General features: G+C 40.6%; 1 protein-coding gene across 3 annotated transcripts in view; it reads right to left on the bottom strand.

Annotated features, from left to right (window-relative positions):
- Positions 1–15,273, bottom strand: part of L3MBTL1 (L3MBTL histone methyl-lysine binding protein 1) — a 420,932-nt gene that overhangs the window by 326,438 nt on the left and 79,221 nt on the right. For all 3 annotated transcript variants that reach the window (XM_069243749.1, XM_069243751.1, XM_069243750.1), the window contains 2 exons: positions 11,139–11,271; positions 6,341–6,464 (listed from right to left, as the gene is read on the bottom strand). In XM_069243749.1, the coding sequence (XP_069099850.1) occupies positions 6,341–6,464; positions 11,139–11,271 (257 nt within the window). The remainder of the gene's footprint in view (positions 1–6,340; positions 6,465–11,138; positions 11,272–15,273) is intronic.

The raw sequence follows: 15,273 nt of genomic DNA, 5'->3' as shown, positions 1-15,273 counted from the left end.
GAACTGCATGAGTGCTTACATTTAAAAATATGAATGTACAATGAGCTCCCACCAACAACGTAACCACCAGCCTTCAGTTAAACCATCAACATTGATGATGGCTTTGAAGATATAAGTGAAGAAGTGGAAGACAATCCCATGAAGCGACAGGCTTGTGCTGTGCAAATGTATAGTCTCTTCCAAATCATGTATTATTAACTCAATCATGGCAAAAGGAAAACTCCGCTACACGTGATGACTGCCCATGCAATCTATGATAAGTGCAAAAGTATAGAGCTAATCACTTCAATTAATAGGATTAGTGTATCAACAAGTTGTAATATCATAGTACGGAGCAGGAACTTGTTAGCAGCTTATGCTGTAAAATTTTGTGAATCCAACAGCATGCCACTTCCAACTCACATTACCAGAAAGGATTTACAATTACTGCTCTTGATAATTTTGATTTTCAAGACAGCTCTTCTTTGTCTGAAACATCCAGCATGCATGATACTGGCATGATGCTTTTTCAAGACTGTACCAATGAAGTAGCTGCTGGAAAACAAGCTGTGTCAGCTGTAGGCATAAACAAACAAAGCTGTAAACTTATAACCCAACTGCTTGCCAATGTGTGCAAAATCACTACGAGCCATCAACACATCCCAGTCTACTAGAATGTTTAAAAAAGTGACTGAGGACATGGATCTTCTTCTACCTGATGCTGCGGTCTGCAAAGCTGATTTAACTGAATTTATAATATTGCTTATTCAGTGCAGACTGAAAGACGAAGAAAAGCCAGTTCCTCCATGGGCTGGAATTCATTCTCTGATCTCCCAGAACACCTTCTTACTGAAGAAGTTTGGGTTTTTCCAGTAATACCATCTCCAGTCACAAACTATGCAACAGTATACACAAGCCAAACAAAATGTCCAAAATGTGCACGCTCAGCCTATCCTGCCAATTGTCTGCGATAAAAGTGTTTCACGTATTGTAGCTGACATTTTTATGAGCAATCCAGTAAAATTTGATGATGGGTGTTTACCACATGACAAAAGTTGTGTTCTGGTGTGCAGGAAGTTATCTCAGTGGATGTGGCATAGACGATGCACTATTGAGGCAAATATTTTTGGAAGCAAAACTATCCAGTCAATATTGAGCAGAACTCATTATGTTCATTTGTTACAAGGTATGCTCATCATGTCCGAGGCTATAGAAACATTGCATTGGAATGCTTTCTGGTAACAAGAATGACAAATTAGGATTTGCATATCTTATATCAGAAGTGAACAAGGCTCACTGTACCTAAGATCATCAAATGTGTGGCAGAACCCGATTTCCACACACGCATAAGGTATTTTCTACATCTTTAAAGTCATATTCTTCTTCTGACTTAGTAAATCCTTTTAGGAACTTCACAGGTTCAGCAGTTAAAGCTCCAAGGTTTGTTCCAATTTTGCTCATAGTGCCATCACCTGTAGAAATACATGTCTTGAACACCTGGCATATCGGGGTCAAGTTTCTTGTACAGAATATGAAGCGGGATTATGTTTTTTTCTCACCTGTTCCATAACGTATCCATAACCCAGATAATCCTTGACTTATGAACATTGCAACAAATCTAAGTAGCACAATAATAACATTTGTGTCATTTCGCAGTATAATGACTCGATTGGAACCATTTCAAACAGCCCACTCAACATGTGGCACAACATGATGGCCAGCTTCCTCCAATTTGCTGTTAAGTTCTTGAATAATATGGCCTGTACTTTTTTAATATATCTCTGCAGACACCAACAACTCACTGACAATCACTCCACTTGCAATAATTGGAAATTCAGTGTTAACTGAAGAATCATCAATGTTTTGTTGTGTTAACATCTCCAAGTTGATTGTGTTTGATGTTGAGGACCAGAATTTATCAAGTTGCAATGTTATAGGTGTCTAATTTTTGATGCGGGCAAGGGCAATTGTTCCACTTGTAAACTTTTGTCTGATTCTATCACATTCTTCAACAGATAGTTCAAAATAACTGTCAAAGGCAATGTGCAGTTCCTACAGGGTCTGCACACTGACTTTGATATCTGTAGAACAATCTGAACGACCTATCAGATGTTTTTCATGGATGAAATCTTCACCATTCTCAATTGTGACATGCAGCCAACAACAACAGCGTTTTTAATGAGGACACCTTTTCAAATTTAAATTCTTCAGGTGAAAGTTTATTTTTTAGCTCTTGTATGAGTTTCTGCTTTACTGGTTTGGTTGCAGCATCTATAATGCGTTTCTTGGTAGAAGATCATTCAACAGAATGCCCTTGATAAATTAAACCCCTTTCTTTTGCTACATCCATATCTCTATGGGCTTATGAAAGTTGTTCTTTGTAACCTGTTTTGTAGTGGCTGGTTGGGCGAAACTCTTACTATGGCAATCAAAGTGTGGAAGTTTAGCTTTAATTATTATGTCCAACAGCTTTTTATTCTTTCCGTACAAATCTCTCCTGCTTCCGTTCTGGGCATAGTTTTGATTCATGTTCCAGGACATCTAGTTGATGTGTCTTTATATCGTTATCCACATATTGTTGGGTCACGAAGTTTTGTAGTCGCACAGGCTCAGTCTTTAGGGAGGGGTTTCCTTGCTGCTGCATGAAATGAAGAAGGCTGTCAACATGTTTATTAAAATGTCCCCCTCTCATCCCCCCAAGTTCGTGGTGAGGAACAGTTTCACAATAGTCCATTCCATTAATTTTGAATTTCTCATCTCTCTGAAAACACTGCAAATAGAAAGGATTTACTGGTAAACTAGCTGCCATTGAGCAACATATTCACATTTATGTGTCAGAACAACAATTCCCTTTGAGCTTTTCTGTGATCTCTAGATCGTCTGTGCTCATTTCTGGAGCCACAGCATTGACCCTTCCCCCCTGTCTTTCACCACAAAATGTATTTGGATGAATTAGCTATAGAGGTATGGTTGTTACACCTCTAGCTTCTTCACTCTTTCCAACTACCAGGACCCATATCTCAGGTAGTTTAAGCAATCAAATTCATGAAACAAAAACTCAGTGACTCCACAGTCTTCAAGTGCAGCTCCTAATCACCTTTTTGATCAGCATGTACCAAGTTTTTCACTAGAGCTATAATGTGTAAAACATTTCCCCAGTACTTGCAAAGTTATGATTTTGATCCACGTTCTTTGACAAACTCTACAAACTTGGTTTTCAGGTTTTCCTATTTTGAAATGAGTGTACAGAACATAACTTGGCTTTGTATTATGTCTTTTCATTGAAATCAGTCCTGCTTAGTGACCTTCAAACGACGTCGTATTCTGTGGGCGGACATATTAAAAGAGCGTTCTACTTGATCAGAAGATGTGTAAGTGTTTTGAATCAGGCATATGTAGAGAAACAACTGTGTGAATTTGGTTAGGAAGATATTGATGGTGCGTTAAAACATACGAAATTTCAAAAGCCTCTACCCACAGAACTTACACGAACATGTACTTGAAAAACCTGTGCTTCAAAAAGATGTCCCTGTCTTCTCAAATATTCAACATTCTGCCAATGTACAACAAGCGACTGCCGAAACAAATAAAGTGAACTATGAAAATGTGTCTAAAACAGGAGTGATCATAAACACTGTTTGGTGTATAAATAAAAGGATTACAAACCATTATTATTTGTTTCATTTCTACAGATGTCTCTTCTTCCTCTATTATAGCTGTCATTTTGGAAAATAGTGGAAGGGTTACTCTGAGGCGTTATTTTCTGTCTCTTTAAGACTACTTGACACACAAAATCTATGTTTTGCCACCAAAATGAAGTATACAGGTCTCATGGTTTCTAAAATATTACATCAGCACTACAACATATCTTCCATTTTTTTAAATGTTGTCCAGAAAAATTCAGCCCAGATCAGCAAAATCTACTCAAGCTGAATTACTTCTCTAATAATCCAAAAATACAAATTAAAAATGAAATCTCTGGACAACAATTTTTGTACGGAGGTATATCAGGGGGCAGGGATTAGATTTGCTTTCACTTTGTTACTGTGATGTTTACACAGAAAATGAAGAAATTTAGAATGTAATGGAAGATCTTGCCTTGTGTTTGCAATTGCTTTTAAAAGAAAATCTTCAGGTGCTTCCACCAGAAGAATTTTCTTTGACAGTGCGGTTAAACTTCTTTCACACACTGCAGACCACCACCAAAGACTCTTGCGTACTTGTGTCTGCTATTGTAAAGATGGAGAATGCACTGGCACGTTTTTGATTCATAGCGGTGTAAGACAATGATGTGCCCTGGCCCCTTTTTTATTCTCCCTTTACATTATTAGCGTTGAGAAGTAGCTAAAGGTGACAGCTAAGGATACTCCTTATGATGGGGCTCATCCTCTACCCGTTGTATTGTACGCAGACGATGCAGTTTTAATAGCAAGAACAAGGAAAGGGCTCCATTTATTAATTGAGGATTGTACTGTTTTTACGAATGAGTTGGGCCTGATGGTTGATTTGAGTAAGTACTTTACCATGATTTGTGTGTCAAAACTGTCTAAACAACCCTCCTATTTTATGAAAAATATAAAGATTGAAACTGAAAAAAAACTACCTAGTCCTTGCAAATAGGCTACACTGTGTGCTGTCAGTGTGTACGTCTATTGGTCTGAGTTACAATAATGTCCGTAAACCCCAATCGGGATGACCCTCCTAAGATAAGGAAAAAATGGTTGTCGGCTTGCGGGTAGGTTGCCCACTGAGGACTGACACAGCTGAAATTTTCAGCAGCCTGGCAACCTGCAAATTCCCAAGGGGCCTTTTCCGATGAGGAGCTAGCCTGATAATGAAGCATGCCACCTACCATGGGTGAGGGTTCTTGCTTCTGCAGCTGAAGTGGTGATGCATGTTTTGAAGTGTTGTCTTCTACAGGTAGAGATGAAGCGTCAACTGCCTAGACTACTATGTCCAACTGAAGTATATGAAAAGGTGATGGATGGAATGCCTGAATCAATATCGACCACTGGTAACTGCTCAAGCCTGCATCCCAGTCCATCATTATTTTGCACACTATCCCACCTCTGTTTGTACTCATCCATATGCAAATAAGTCTTGACCCTGCTCCAATGGGAACAGCTATGTCCAAGGCTACAGGTTTTTGGGCTGACAAGGGTGAAGGAAGATTGGCAGTCCTGACACTTACATATTTTTTGGAGCCATGATATAAGTCTTTGATCTAAGGGATCTAGTTGTGCTGCTTGCATCTACTGCTCCAGAGGAGGGTGGCACATCAATGGAATTTAAAGTAGTAGTTGTTGCTGGAGCATATACCAGAGTCTGTGAGGATGTCGTCTTCATGTGGAGATGAATACAAATGTATAGCAGATGTTCATGGATTTAGTTTCTTTTATTTAAATCAAATCACGCAGAACTGCACCAACATTATAAAATAATACAATAAACATAAAAAGTTAAAAAATAAACAGATCCAACTGAATTACAGACAATGGCCCAAAATGACTGACATTCACAGCAGTTACCATAATGAGAAGATAGTGCACTAAATTCTCTTGTTCTGCCGTACACTGAATTAATGATTGAGATGGGCTATGTGTGAAAGTGTCTGTTTGTGCAGGTCTACTCTAGCAGCACATTTGTACATACATAGCCTACCAGCATCAGTAGTTTTTTAACCGTACATGCGTAACAAGGGCACAGTTGGATTGCTTTAATGTGCTTTTGCAGCCAAACAAAGTAGGTGGGTTTGAGGACAATTAGTGATTACAGCCCTTCTGTAGGTTAGGTTAGGCCATCTCAGAAAGATCATTTTATTACATTTTAACCTGGTTTACAGTAACAGATTCATATTCCATTTTACCAGTTATTTTGCTGACTCCCAACACCACCAAGTGTAAACAGCAATACTCCTTGGAACAAATATTTCCCAAACCGTGCTAAACAGTTGGTGAAACCATTCTTTCAAGATCCCATGACATACATATGGTAAATAAATGTATTGAGCACCCAAATCCTAAATCCATTTCATAACTCCTGAATCAACATTCCGTGCCTATCTAGCAGATTAATCAATCTTCCTACATTATGTAACAACCCCCCCCACAGTTCCTATGACTGAGACAGCAATGTAATCACAAATTATTTAGAAAACGATAGAAATGAGACAGGAATAAACAGAGAATTAACTAGGAATATAGCATACTAATATTTAACTCTGTTGACCAGCCATAATCAAACTCATGAAATAGAAGTGCTCCATTTCCAACAGTATGACAGTGCCTTTCACATGTAGCACAGTTTCCCCTTTGTTCTCCTCCTTATCTTCCAACTCACATAGACCAACCTCAATGCTTACCATATTTTCTGACTCAGAGTCTTCTTCTGATGGACTTTGGTATTCCTTACGCTTACGTTTCTTAACTGGTTTCAAGACAGCACTAGTAATTGTATCACCAGCATCGTTCTCCATCACTACAGATCTGCAGCAAAATCACCATTAATGTGGTCATTAAAGATTGAGCAACCAAGGAATACAATTAACATTTTCAAGATCCATAACCTTACATTTCACTTCTACTCTTTCCCATGGTCTTGAGTATAAAGGAATGACATGCCCTTTGTGCTTCCACAAATTACACCAAATTCTCCATTGCTTTCCCTGCAGTTTTCTAGAGGTCTATCTGTTTCCATATCCACTTCTCTCTCCCTTTCTATGTGACTTCAATTCACGGTCTGTGTAGACTGGAAAAATACTTGGTTTAATGATTCTGCATAAGAATGATGGTAGAGTGTACAAACAAAAGAACATCATTGTACAAGAAAATGAATACACAAACACCTACATAGACAACAGTGAAGATGTCTGTAGGTGGCAGTTCTTGGAAGGGAAGATTTAGCCTAGGATGTGGGTCCACTATTACCTGGGCATAAATTTAACAATGAAGGTAGAACATGGACTCCAGACATTGGGCCTGGCAGATATGAATCATAGAGTAAAATGTTTCAGCCTCAACAGGTCAAGCAATAGAATATATACTGGCCCAGGAAAATGAGGTACTGGTAGGGTTTTAAAAACCTTCTGAGTTTTTGAAGTTTTGATGTTTTGCAAAGGAGACTGGGTTATCATAGTAGAAAACAGAAGCAAAGAAAAAGTTTCATATGTTCTAAATGGTCCCACATGCAGATTTTGTTTCTCAAGAACAAAATATTATAAGATGCACAAAGGGTGCAGCTTTGCTAGAGGGGTAACTCAAGGATATCCAAGACAGACCTAAGAATAAGTTACTCCCATTTCCTAACTCTTTCTACATTTTGTTTTCTGTTAGTGCTGCATCTTGGACAAATGTGTACAAGGTAAGGAGAATATGAACCTTGCCTGCTCTGCCACATAAACCCAAGCCTTCATGGCAGCAGAGGACCCCCTAGCTGGTCCTGGGCCTGTCTTTCCACAGTTGACTTTAAGTTCCACGCGTTCTCTAGGGGTGGGTGAGAGGAGAAACAGTGGAGAGAAAAAAGAACACTATATCGACTGCACACTTCTCCCTTCCTTCAGATGGACAACAGCTAAAAATGTAGCAGCAGTCACCTTCATTTTCTATTTCCACTGCTCAGTCAAGACAGCTCATGGCCAGTGAAATTGCAAAACTGAAAAGAATTTATATGAAGCAGCCATGTTGAAAAGATGCGTTTTTGCACAAATAGTAGAAAATTCACTTTATGCTACATTATGAAAGAAAATTATCATTAGATTAATAGTCTTTAACTTGATCTGTGAGCAGATAATGGGGGATTTCATGCACAAATCGTGGGCCAATCAGGAGCATTCATCGCTGTGAGACTTCATGTACTGACCTTTGTAGCAAAATTAATGGGATGTACCAAATAGTTTTTTGGCAGTATGGTAAATTTTATATATAACTATAGTTCTTTTACATAATGGTGGGAAAACCATTTTTCAGACTGAATACAGATTTTATTATTGAAATATTCAAGTGAACAGGCCAGATTTTTCTTTAAAATTCAGGTTGTGTCAGTTTTGACTTAACCAACATATTTTTAGATGTCCCAACAACTATGTAGTATAGAGAAAATAAAAGCCTCAATGTCCTTCAAACCATTGTGTTCCTTTTTGCAAAACTGCTTGGGAATAAATACCTCAAATTCCTTGTTCATAATTGTTTTTACCCATTTCCTTAGAATTTCCTCACTGAGATTTCTATTCTTTTTGTTGACATTTCCACCCCATGGAGGGATTGGTTCAGAAGAGCATGTCACAGTTGTATGTTTAGCAAGAAAATTGGGCATGGATGCCCAGTTTTTTCATCTTTTTGGTCTCCAAACTAATCAACTTATGCTTTACTACAATAGGACATCTCCTGAAACATTGCTTTTCTGGCAATGCTTTTTTGCAAGTTTCCTCAAATGGCCTCACTATGTGCTAAAAGAATTATGGCCCTTACATCTCTGCAAAAACATCAACTGTTAGCAAGACAACGTTATCATAGCCTGAGCATTTTACCTCTTTTCTTTCACTAGACTATCATGAGTTTACAATGTTTAGGAAAAACTGAAGACTTGCTTTCCGACAAACAATTCATGGGACTGCATGTTATGTATGCTATTCAAATTATACAATTAATTACCTTTCCCTCTCAATGCCACTACTGATTTAAGAAAAACCTAGAATAAAATATATGGTGTGTAGATGATTAGTACAGTGATGGAGTAACAACTATGCAGGCTCTTTTTATTCAATGGTCACAGGAAGGAGAGACAAAAACAAGATCAAAAACAATCTGGAAGTCTAGCCTTGCAGGACAGCTCAGGGTCATCCTCTGCTTTACCAAAGCAATTGATGTCCCTTAGAAAAGCAGTAGGACGGAAACACTATTACAGTTTCTTTCTCTTTTGTGTGTGTGTACCCTTTCAAATCCCCTCACTGTGGTAGGGACTGCTCAGCTCTCTGGAGACTCCAGGAAACTCCTTGTGGCAGTAAACAGATGGCTTGGTGGAATCCACATTCTGAATCTGTCTTGTTTGAAATGCAAAACCTTTCTGATGAGACTCTGTCCCCCTTGTTTGGATTACACCAAAATCTCAATAACATGAGACTGCCAGGACGTCTTGCCCCACACTATGGTGGAGACCCTGGATGAGGGGAGAGGTCAAAACTGAGAAGATGGAAATGCCCAATTTTCAGTACTCGTAACTGATGTAGTTCTCAGCTGCTGCAGCCTTCGCTCTACCCAAAAAGGCAATAGATAACAAGAGTTGCACGTAGGTGTATCCGAAAAGAGCAAAGGACACATATGGAGCTCCGATTCAACCCTGCAGAAAAATTAGGGAACAAATTATATAAATACCCCGAGATAATGAGAGGATATCTGAGAGCTGAAGATGTTTTAGAGAGATTAAGAAATTGAGCATGAACTGGGAGTGGCATTTAAAGAGAACTTAAAGAGAAATGGGTATTCAGGGAACATGTCAGACATGAACACTGCAAATATTCAGACAATCCATGTGATGATCACTGTTCTCTCTTTAAACAACATGTTTTAAACTTACATTTTTGAAACTGATGAAAAGTCAAACACACCACACAAAAGTTAGCAGATATGGTGTGCATTTTGTACCTTGCATTTATATCTTTAAAAAGGGTTCCTTGATGTCTCTGGATTTATCACTCAAGTCTCACCAAACCTTTGTTGAGAAAGCACACTTTAGGCTATAAGATAACTGTCATGGTAAAATCAGTGCAGCTGTGCAGGTTTCACAATTAAACTTAAATGTGATGTACTGTAATAAATGTGTGTCTACAATTCCATTTACCAAAACCTCAAAACACTTGATGGATGGTGGAACTTTGTAAACAAATTCACCCTGTTTGTGCTGTCATAACCTGTGGTGGTGACCCAAACCTGGCACGCATGAGAATGGGGTGGACAATTATGAGATAAGGAAGATAGAAATAAAGACCCACAAGAATGAAACAAGAAAATACATGAGTAAAAAGCAAAGAATAAGGAAGGACTGATGCAGGAAATAAAAGATGGGCCGACACACTAAAGGACCACCAGCCTGCTAATATCAGTGACTGGTGCACAAACTATAGTATTCAAAGCTATATTTTCTCTAACGCTATAATCATTGCCCCATATCAGGTCCTATTAGGATTTATCTCTGCCCGATAGGAAAGTGTATCCTTTTTATTGAAGAACTAGGTTATTCACTTCAGAGCTCACCCCACGACAAATCAGAGCTCAAACAAAACCCATCTATTAATAGCCTTATGCTAATACAGAAAGAAGAAAGGGAATGAGTAAGAAAAATATAAGGACTAAGAGATGATGTAATGAAGGTGACAGAAAATGGGTATTTATGCATGAAAGAGCATGTAGCACATGAAGAATGCAACCTAAAGAGAGGGAAGACACAGAACGAAATGTTTGAACTAAAGAATGTAACAAAAGAGAGAACACATGAAAAAAAAGAATTAAAGTGATTTGTCTGAGACAAATTAGAAAACTAGACAAATTGACACCAATTACTGGTCTGCTATTAATTATCATTTATACACTGAACTCTCTGTTACTAAAAGACTTAGGGCCTTATTACGGGGGCCCTACCCAGCACTATCGCAATGTTCAAAGCAGGCAGTGAACATGAGGGCGCTGGTGAGACCCTGCATCCTACAGCATTGCCGCTGGCTCAATTACGACCCAGTGACAATGCTGTAGGGTGTTTCCCACTAGCCTGCGGGTAGAAACTCTGGTTTCCGCCCACTGATCTAGCAGGAAACTCATAATGGGCCCAGCAGGGAGGCAGCCACTATGGCGGCAACCTCCCCGTCGTAAGTTTAGCGGACGGCCAAGACCGTCTGCCGCACACGTATTCAGGAAACTTCATTTGTTCATAGCATACATATTGGGAATAACACAAGAAAAAAGAAAGATTATAATGTAACACAGAAAAAATAGGGTGATACAAAAAAGACAATGACCTAAAGAAGTGCTGGAAGTACAGAACTAGACTGATAGCGAGAGCATGAATAGCAGTGGATAGGAGACAGGAACTTTCAGAAGCTTTAGTCAATGGTCATTAAATGCAGTATTACCCTCCAAGGTCATTCAATGTCTCCACTGAGGATATATTACCTTTGTTTGAACCCATGGCGGCAACAGTCAATGCAGAATCCCCTGTCATCCTGGAGACTGCCATTCATGTTCTGATGGCCACAAGTCCTGCAGCAACTTGCTGCACCAAGCTCTGGTGGCAGCTCGTAAGTACCTAAGTAAAAGCATTAACTTTTTAAATCAATTTTATTGTTTTAAGCATAACAAAATATTAGTCCTTTCCATGCAAAATATTCAGTTGAGTATGAATTGAATGCATATCATAAACCATAACATACGGAAATAAGTATGCCAAAGCAGTCCAGTCATAAATATCAGTTGTGTGAAGTAATCAAAAGTACGCAACAATTTAACTAATAATATGGGTCAGGTGCCCTTTTACTAAGAGCACTATTTAACTAACATTCTACTGTGGTGTTGCTAAAACCTTTAATGGGACAGCACCTATATCCACTGTAGCATGTGGTCATTTTTTGGTTGTCATTCACCCCAGTTCTCGTATTGTGCTGTGCACCTGTGTCTCATTTGTTATCCTGTGAAAGTAAGGAATGCTTGTTATGCGCTCTTTAGTTAATGGGCCTTTTCTGACTTCCCTGCATCAGCGACATAGGGAGGAAGACTCTGCTGCTCTCCACGGCACCCCAATTGCTCTTTTTATCAGTAAAAAAGCCAGCCCAAGGGATCTGTTGCTTGTTTTGTTCAGTTTCAGCTGGTGAAACAGACACTACAAGCCCCCTGAGCCATTGCAGGTTCATGTCATCGAGTGCAGACCTTGCAGAGCCAGGTCACTTGTTTATTGTTCTGTACTAGAGTAAACAATAGTTGCATCATTTTATGAGTCTGATGTTCAGTCCCCACAGTCCCCATCTCTTTTGATCAGTGTGTTTGCTGGAGCACCATCCTGCCAGGAGACCATCCAATTCCATTAATTAAGTTAACAGTTTCAACACTCCTGGGCAATCTCCCACAACTTCTATACTTGCCATACTCCAGGCTTCCGACTGTCTAGCTCTCAAGTCCCCATAGGCACTGATAATTCTACCATCAGGATGGATGGAGTACAGACAAGGGTCATCTTGGTTTTCTACTAAACTTGTCTCCCAACAGCACAGTGTGGTTTGGAGAAATGTGGGCATTCCCGATCTGCGATCCTACATTGCATGATGTCCAAGGCCCCAATAGCTGTGCTCCCACTAGGTATCCCGGTTCCATGTCGACTAGACCTGTCAGCCGTAGGGTGGTCTTCTCCCAAACCTTTAGCATTCACCCCTCCTATTTTTCCGAAAGCATTTCTGTTGGCTTTAGGACTCTGTGAACTTCATCACTGTTAACCAGTGCTTACGTGCCTGTGCTCACTTTCTAAAAACAGGTAAAATTGACTTACATCTAATTGGCCCATTCAATTTACTTATGGTAAAGTTAGTTGTATACCAGATGCCCAAGGCTGGTAAATTAAATGCTATTAGCGAGCCTGCAGCCCCTATAGAGCCATCCACTTAAAACATGACCCAGATTTGCCATTGTAGCCTGTTGGCAGTTCTAAACTGTCAATTTTACTTGGCAAAGTAACCTCCTTGCCAAGCCTTAAACTCTCTTTTTATTACATGTAGTTCACTCCTAAAGTAGGCCAATGACAGCCCATGGGGCAGGATGCATTGTAATTAAAAAGGTGATCATGTACTTTTAAGATTTACATGTACTGCTAGTGAAAAACTCACATATTCGTTTTTCACTACTGTGAGGTCTACCTCTACCATAGGATAACGCTGGGCTACTATATTACACTTATTAAGTGCTAATTTCTTATTGGGAGCTAGTAGGAAAGTCATGTTTGGTGTCTGAAGAATTATAAATGAAAATTCTCCTTAAGTCACAGTTCTGAAAATGCCACTTTTAGAAAGTAGGCATTTTCTTGCCCTAACCATTTTGTGCCTGTAGCCTATTCCTCAGCCACATGACTGGGTATAGATGGCAGTTTGCCTTTGTGTATTCCTCGTAGACAGCCACACAGTAAAGGGACTAGGTTCCTGGATCATTCATCCCAGGTAGGATAGGGGGGTAGAGATCTGTATAGCCCCACTTGCACTTTAAAAGTCTGTGCCCTGCTCTCACACAAAAAAACTTCACACTAGCCATTTTTGCCTGCAGCAAAACTGGGGCAATGGCAGGGAAGCAGAAAAACCCAGTCCCTTCTGTGAGAAGAAGCTTTCAGATATTTCTACCACTTCAAAGAGAGCACCGGGTAATAAAAAAAGAGCTCAGACCCACTCTTCAGTTTACTCTCTAGACTTGCATAAGAACTCTCAGAGGACTGCCTGCTGATGGGGCTGTCTGTATACTTCAGAAGGACTGCTTTGCTGCACCAAGGACTGCTCTGCTGCCTGAAACCTGGCTTGAGCCCCGAGAGGCCTGACCTGTTGCTTGAGCCCTGCTACTTGAATCCAGGACTTCCACAGTGATTCTAAAAGCTAGCTGGTTGGATTCCTGATCAGAGCTTCAGGGACAGAAAAGACTATACACATCTTGAACCCGCACCTGGACTCTGCCAGAGTGAGTACTGACATTCCAAGTAGTGTTTCTCCGGTCCTTATCCCTTGGAACTAGTGCTAAAGGTGCCCAGATAGCCCAAATCCGAAACTTGGGACTTTTTGACCAAAAAGTGGTCTGAGAAACAAAAGGAGACCAGCAGCACCCTGCTTGTCGATTTCCCCCAAGGTGCATCACCAGTTGGCCTAACTTTGCAGAAGCTTTTGTTGCATTCTTCTTCACAGCAGTGAACTCTGTTCAGCGACTCATGGCAGAAGGGGTCTCCAGCTTTGTGGAGCTCTCGTCAGCTACAACCTGCAGCTTTTCCCTCTGGAGATTTTCAACTTACTAAAAAAGAGACTGAGGGCCTGATTTAGATCTCGGCAGTAACGTTTATACTGAAAACCCATCCGCCGCCGCAACCGTCTGCCCACCCTATTTAGATGTTGGCGGTCCCATAGACGAAAGCCCACATTGAAACTGCCGTCTCCCCAAGAAACACCACCTGCGTTGATGGCGGGAGCGGGAAAAGTGGCTGACAGTGGAACCCCAGACACCCGTGCAGATTTTGATGTGCCTTACTGCCAAGAAAAAAGTGGCGGTCCACCTCCATGTTTGAGAAGGCAGATAGGGAGGAAGTGGGGTGGAGAAGGGGCGAAAACTCACCATTTTACCTCATCCCCCTGGTCTTCGACTGGACACGACTCGCCAACACCTGCCCTCACTGCAGCCACTGACCCACAGAGAAAACACAGCTCCCCTGTCGCTGGACTCAAAGGTAGGGACACTGCATTGCAAGAGTACATTGTGTGGGCACTGCAAAGGAGGTCGGGCCACTGAAGGTATATACATGTTACAGGTAATTTTTTTAAATTACTGTGACATGCACATATAGGATACACAATGGTGTCACACATGGCTGGGGATTCACTGGCACAACACGCATATCGCAACCATACACAACTGTCGTTGTGGTGTCATCTTTCATTGCAAAATGAGTGCAGGCACCACAATGACTGTACCCTCACACTGTGTGCGCATTGCAAGGAGACCTGTACCCTGTAGGTTTGTGCTATCTGTTGTGCATGTGTGTGTGTGTGTATGTGTGTGTGGATTGGCTCTTTGAGGTGTAGAGAGCTGGAGTGGGTGGTGTGGTTGTGTCTGTATGTGTGTCACTAGCATGTGAGACCGATTTGGTTGTGTATGCTGTGTTGGAGTGTGACACATTCAGGTGATTGTTGTTGTTGTATGGCGGACGTTGTCATGCTGTGTGTAGTTGTGCTTGTGTAGCTGAGTGTGTTGGTTGCGTGGTTGTGTCATGCATGGGTGCAGTGTCAATAGTGTGTGTATATTGTGTCATGGATGTATGTCGATGTGTATTTTCGGCATGTACGGGTTGTAATGTGTTGGAATGGCAATGGGTTATTGTGTGTATGGTGAGTTGTGTTGTGTAGAGTGTAGGGGTACACATATGGTTAAGGGGCAGTGTGTGTGAGTCCATTGAGTCACACTGCCATCTCACTCCATCAGAAATCCGTCGCCAATCAATCTGCTTGCAGAACTGTAACATCTAAATACAGCTGATGTTACACAGTTAGCTTGAGGGCCTTTTCGGGTTGCTGTCGATACG

The sequence above is a fragment of the Pleurodeles waltl genome, chromosome 7, assembly GCF_031143425.1.
Source record: "Pleurodeles waltl isolate 20211129_DDA chromosome 7, aPleWal1.hap1.20221129, whole genome shotgun sequence".
Lineage (NCBI taxonomy): Eukaryota > Metazoa > Chordata > Amphibia > Caudata > Salamandridae > Pleurodeles > Pleurodeles waltl.
The sequence above is the reverse complement of the archived record's forward strand: the minus strand, read 5'-3'. Positions and strand labels throughout refer to the sequence as shown.